This window comes from Cebus imitator, unplaced genomic scaffold (assembly GCF_001604975.1).
Source record: "Cebus imitator isolate Cc_AM_T3 unplaced genomic scaffold, Cebus_imitator-1.0 Scaffold79, whole genome shotgun sequence".
Taxonomy (NCBI): domain Eukaryota; kingdom Metazoa; phylum Chordata; class Mammalia; order Primates; family Cebidae; genus Cebus; species Cebus imitator.
The window spans coordinates 2,149,291-2,155,623 of NW_016107394.1; the positions used below are offsets into that span (position 1 = coordinate 2,149,291).

Genomic DNA, 6,333 nt, shown 5'->3' on the forward strand with positions numbered 1-6,333 from the left:
TTTTTTGAGATGGAGTCTCACTTTGTCACCTAGGGCTTGATCTTGGCTCACTGCAACCTCTGCCTCCTGGGTTCAAGCGATTCTCCTGCCTCAGCCTTCTGAGTAGCTGGGACTACAGGCACCTACCACCACGCTTGCCTGATTTTTGTATTTTTAGTCGAGACAGGATTTCACCATATTGGTCAGGCTGGTCTCGAACTCTTGACCTTGTGATCCACCCAACTTGGCCTCCCAAAGTGCTGAGGTTACAGGCAGGCATGGGCCATCTTGCTGCCCTCATTGTTTTAATTTGCAATTCCCTAATGACAAAGGATGTGGAGGATCTTTTCATATGCTTATTTGCCATCTGTGTATATCTTCTTTGGTGAGGTGTCTGTTCAGATCATTTACCCATTGTTTAATCTGGTTGTTTTCTTACTGTTTGGTTGTAAGCATATATTTTGAATACCATTCCTGTATCGCATATGTCTTTTGTAAAATTTTCTCACAGCCTGTGACTTCTTTTCTCATTCTCTTGACATTTAACTTTGATATATTAAAAAGACATTTTTGAAAGGATATATTTCCTTATTTTTAAAACTGAGGTATAATTTTTTAGATACAAAACATTGAGATATAATTCACATCATAAAATTTACTCTCTGGGACGGGACTGGTGGCTCACACCTATAATCCCAGCCCTTCGGGAGGCCGAGGTGGGTGGATCACTTAAGTCAGGAGTTTGAGACCAGCTTGGCCAATATGGTGAAACGCTGTCTCTACTAAAAATACAAAAATTAGCCAGCTATGGTGGTGCATGCCTATAATCCGAGCTACTTAGCGGGCCTGAGGCAGGAGAATTGCTTGAACCCACAATGCAGAAGTTACAGTGAGTTGAGATTGTACCACTGCATTCCAGCCTGGGCAAGAGAGCAAGACTCCATCTCCAAAAAAAAAAAAAAAAAAAAAAAAAAATCATCCTTCAAAGTGTACAATACAGGAGTTGCACAAAATTGTGCAAACATCACCACTACGTAATTCTAGAACATTTCATGACACCAAAACAAAACCCCAAGCCCATTATCTGTCATTTCTATTCCCCTTTCCTACCACCTGGCAACTGCTACCCTACTTTCAGTCTCTCTGAATTGGCCTATCTGGACATTTTCATATAAATGGAATCATTTACTATGTGGTATTTTGTAACTGGATTCTTTCATTTTGCATATTTCAAGGTTCATACATGTTGTAGTATAAATCAATACTTCATTCTTTTTATGGCTGAATAATATTCTATGTGTATGTATGGATATGCCATATTTTATCCATCCAGTCATTAGTTTGATGAATATTTGGGTTTCTACTTTTTCATTATTATAAGAAATGTTGCTTTGTACATTTGTGTATAAGTTTTTGTGTGGCTGTGTTTTCATGTCTCTTAGGTATGAGCTAGGAGCAAAATTGCTGGGTTATATGGAAACTCTATGTTTAACCTTTTGAGTGACTATTAGACTCTTTTCCAAAGTGGCCTCCTAATTTTACCTTCCTACCAGTAGTGTATGAGAGTTCCAATTTCTCCAAATCCTGAGGTCAGGAGTTCGAGACCAGCCTGGCCAACATGGGGAAACTCCGTCTCTGTTTTTTTAAATGAAAAAAAAAAAAAAAAATTAAAAGAAAGAAAGTGTCCTTTAAGTGCAAAAGTTTTCATTTTCTTTCTTTAAAAAAAAAAAAAAACAAAACAACAGAGTCTCACTCTGTCACCCAGGCTGGAGAGCAGTGGCGCATCTCTACTCACTGCAACCTCCGCCTCCTGGGTTCTAATGATTCTCCTGCTTCAGCTTCCTGAGTAGCTGGGATTACAGATGCCTGCCATCACATCCAACTAATTTTTAGTAGAGATGGGGTTTTCCCATGTTGGCCAGGGTGGTCTCAAGCTCCTGGCCTCAGGTGATCTGCCTATCTCAGCCTCCCAAAGTGCTAGGATTACAGGCATGAGCCACCACGCCAAGCCAAAACTTTTCAATTTGGATGAAGTTCCATTTATTTTTTCTTGTTGTGTTTTAGTGTCAGATCTAAGAAACCTAATCCAAAAAAAAAAAAAAAAAAAGTGGTAAAATATACAAAATTCACAATTTTGACCATTTTAAAGTGTATAATTCAAAAATATTTAGTACATTCACAATGTTATGCAACTATCACCAATATCTAGTTCCAGAACATTTCATCACCCAAAAGAAACCCCTACACTGGTTAAGCAGTTACTCCATTCCTCTCTTTTCCCATCCTGGCAACCACTAATCTATTTTATGTCTGTATGTATTTTCATATTCTGGACATTTCATATAAATAAAAGAATACAATAGGTGGCCTTTTATGTCTGGCTTATTTCCCTTAGCATAATGTTTTCAAGGTTCATCCATGTAGCAGGTATCAGTACTTCATCCCTTTCTATGGCTGAATCATATTAATGATATGGATGCACCACATTTTGTTCATCTGCTCATCAGTTGATGGGCATTAGGGTTGCTTCTATCTTTTGACTATTGCAAATAGAAAAAGAAAAAAAACATGCAGAAGTTTTTGTTTGAACATCTGAGTGTCTCTTAGGTATAACCTAGGAGTAGAATTGCTGGGTCATGTAGAAACTCTGTTTAATCTTTTGAGTGACCAATAGACTCTTTTCCAAAGTGGCTGAATCATTTTACACTCCTAGCAACAATAAATGAGGGTTCACATTTTTCCATATCCTTGTCAACACTTATTTCGTTACATTTTGTTTTGCCTTATAGTCATCCTAGTGGGTGAGAGTAGTATCACTGTCATTTTGTATTTCTCTAATGACTAATGATGATACTGATGATATTGAGTATCTTTTCATGTACTCATTGGCCTTTTGTACATTTTTTTAAAGAGATTACAACTATATCTTCTTCTATGAGTTTTATTATATTTTAACTCTTATTCTAAAGAGTTATTTAATTTTGAGTGGAGTGAGGGGTAACGAGATGGCGACTGAGATGGTGGAGCTCCATAAGCTGAAGCTTGCTGAACTAAAGCAAGAATGTCTTGCTCGTGGTTTGGAGACCAAGGGCATAAAGAAAGATCTTATCCAAAGACTCCAGGCATATCTTGAAGAACATGCTGAAGAGGAGGCAAATGAAGAAGATGTACTGGGAGATGAAACAGAGGAAGAAGAAACAAAGCCTATAGAGCTCCCTGTCAAAGAGGAAGAACCCCCTGAAAAAACTGTTGATGTGGCAGCAGAAAAGAAAGTGGTGAAAATTACATCTGAAATACCACAGACTGAGAGAATGCAGAAGAGGGCCGAACAAGCCAATGCACCTGTGAGCTTGGAGAGTAAGAAAGCTGCCCGGGCAGCTACGTTTGGGATTTCTTCAGTTCCAACAAAAGGTCTATCATCTGAAAACAAACCTATGGTTAACTTGGACAAGCTGAAGGAAAGAGCTCAAAGATCTGGTTTGAATGTCTCTTCAATCTCCAGAAAGTCTGAAGATGATGAGAAACTGAAAAAGAGGAAGGAACGATTTGGGATTGTCACAAGTTCAGCTGGAACTGGAACCACAGAAGATACAGAGGCAAAGAAGAGGAAAAGAGCAGAGCGCTTTGGGATGGCCTGATGAAAAGTTCTTGTTACTTTCTGTTCTCCAGTGTTTTCCATTTCTCCGATTCTTCTTGGTCACATACACACCTAAATGCACAGCCATGTGCCTACGTCCTGCCTCGCAATGAGGGAGCATGTACCCCAGGTACATCCGTGAACTGCAGCAGCAGTTTGACTTATTGCTGTTTCAGCTTTAAGGTTGTTGTGTTTGTTTTTGATTATGTTGCTTGTTAATAAAAAAAAAAAAAAGAGTTATTTAATTTTTGTGTATGGTGTGGGGTAGGAGTCCAATTAATTTTTTTGTATGTGGATATCCAGTTGTCTCAACATCATTTGCTATTCTTTCCACATTATGTTTCATAATTTTTCATTGAGTGTTGGACATCATGTGTAGAACAGTGCAGACTGTAATAAATAACATTTATGCCTAGAAATGAGCATGTCTCTCCTTTTGATAGGCTGTTTGCGTGGGTAATTGAGGTAATTTAGTCCAGATTTGATCTGGGTTTACGTTTTGTTGTTACTATGGTTACCTTCAGCGTACTATCAGCTTCAAATTCCTAACCATAACCTTATGGTTAGGGTGGAGGCGAGGTTGGTACACTTTATCAATTTTTTTTATTTTTTTTTTAAAATTAGCTATTCAGAGAATATATCAATTTTTTATCTTTCAAAATTGATTAATTTTCCTCCTCTCTTGACTCTTTCTATTCTTTTTGTCCTTGTGGGTAATTATTTTCCACATTAAAAAATTGTGATAAAATATACATAAAATTTGCCATCCTAACCATCTTTAAGTGTATAGTACAACAGTATTAAATATACTTCATATGTTGTGCAACTACCGCCATCATCCATCTTCATAATTCTTTTCATCTTGCAAAATGGAAATTCTATACCCATTAAACAGTAGCTCCCCATTCCTTCCTCCCCACAGACTCTGGAAACCACCATTCTACCTTCAGTCTCTGTGTTCTTAACAATTCTATATACCTCATATAAGTGAGATCATACAATATTAGTCTTTTTTGTTAATTTCTGTGTATGTGTGTGAGACAGGGTTTCACTGTGTTGCATGAGCTGGAGTGTGGTGGTGTGATCATGGCTCCCTGCAACTTCAACCTCCCAGGCTCAAACGACCCTTCTACCTCCGCCTCCCTTGTAGCTGCACCACAGGCAAATGTTACCATACTCAGCTAATTTTCTTCATTTTTTTGTAGAGAATGGGTCTTGTTATATTGCCCAGGCTGGTCTTGAACTTCTGGGCCTCAGCAATCCTTCCACCTCAGCCTCCCAAAGTGCTGGGATTACAGATGTGAGCCACTATGCCTGGCCAACATTTGTCTTTTCGTGACTGGCTTATTTCACTTCGCATAATGTTCTCAAGGTTCATCCATATTGTAGCACATGTTAGAATTCCCTTCCTTTTTCTTCATTGAATATTCCATTGTATGTATAGAATACATTTTGCTTATAAGTTCATCTGTTGATGGACACTTGTGTTGCTTCCATGTTTTAGCTATTGTGAATAATGCTGTTCTGAATATGCGTGTAGGTATACAAAGATCTCTTTGGGACTCTGCTTTCAATTCTTTTGGTTATACACCCAGAAGTGAAAGTGCTGGATTATATGGTAATTCCACAGGTAATTGTTTTAGGAACTTTCATATTGTTTTCCACAGTGGCTGTACCATTTTACATTCCCACCAACAGTGCACAAGCGTTCCAATTTCTCCAAACCCTCATCAACACTTGTTATTTTCTGATTTTTTAAAATAGTAACTATTCTAATGGGTCTGAAGTGGTGTCTCATTGTAGTTTTATTCACATTTCCCTAATGATTACTGATGTTTAGTGTTTTTGTGCTTATTGGCCATTTATATATATTCTCTGGAAAAATATCTATTCAAATCCTTTGCCCATTTTAAAATTATTTTTTATTGAAAAAATTGAGACAGAGTCTCACTCTGTCACCCAGGCTGAAGTGTGGTGGCATGATCTCCGTTCACTGCAACCTTCACCTTCTGGGATCAAACAATCCTTCCACCACAACCTCTCAAGGAGCTGGGACCACAGGCATGCCCCACCACACCCAGCTAATTTTTTTTTTTTTTTGTATTTTTGCTAGAGGTGGGGTTTTGGTCTGTTGTCCAACTTGGTTTCGAACTCTTGGTCTCAAGCAATCCGACTACCTCCGCCTCTCAAAGTGCTGGGCTTACAGGCATGAACCACAGTGCCCAGCCCTTTGCTTTTTTTTTTTGAGACAGAGTCCTGCTCTATAGCCTAGGCTGGAGTACAGTGGCACAATCTCAGCTCACTGCAACCTCCACCTCCCAGGTTCAAGCAATTCTCTTGCCTCAGCCTCCTGAGTTTCTGGGATTACCAGCACATGCCACCATGCCCGGCTTTTTTTGTGTGTGTATTTTTATTAGAGACGGGGCTTCACCATATTGGTCAGGCTGGTCTCGAAATCCTGACCTCAGGTGATCCACCCACCTTGGCCTCCCAAAGTGTCAAGATTAAAGGCATGAGCCACCGTGCCCAGCCCCATTTTAAAATCAAGTTGTTTTGTTTTTTTCACTGTTGACATTTAGGAGTTCTCTATATAATACGGACATTAATTTCTTATCATATGTATAATTTGCAAATATTTTCTCCCATTCTATGTGATGCCTTTTTACTCTCTTCATAGTGTCTTTCATCGCACAAATTTTTTTTCCTTTTTTTTTTTT

General features: G+C 38.7%; 1 protein-coding gene across 1 annotated transcript; it reads left to right on the forward strand.

The window, feature by feature from the left end:
• Positions 1-2,968: 2,968 nt before the first annotated feature.
• Positions 2,969-3,852, forward strand: LOC108307537 (SAP domain-containing ribonucleoprotein-like). The gene has a single exon (XM_037740093.1). It carries the CDS (start codon positions 2,985-2,987, stop codon positions 3,615-3,617), a length of 633 nt encoding a protein of 210 aa, XP_037596021.1. The 5' UTR covers positions 2,969-2,984; the 3' UTR covers positions 3,618-3,852.
• Positions 3,853-6,333: the final 2,481 nt, after the last annotated feature.

What these genes read in the sequence shown, in the direction of transcription:
- LOC108307537 (XM_037740093.1), top strand. Translation starts at nt 2,985, where the DNA reads ATGGCGACTGAGATGGTGGAGCTCCATAAGCTGAAGCTTGCTGAACTA.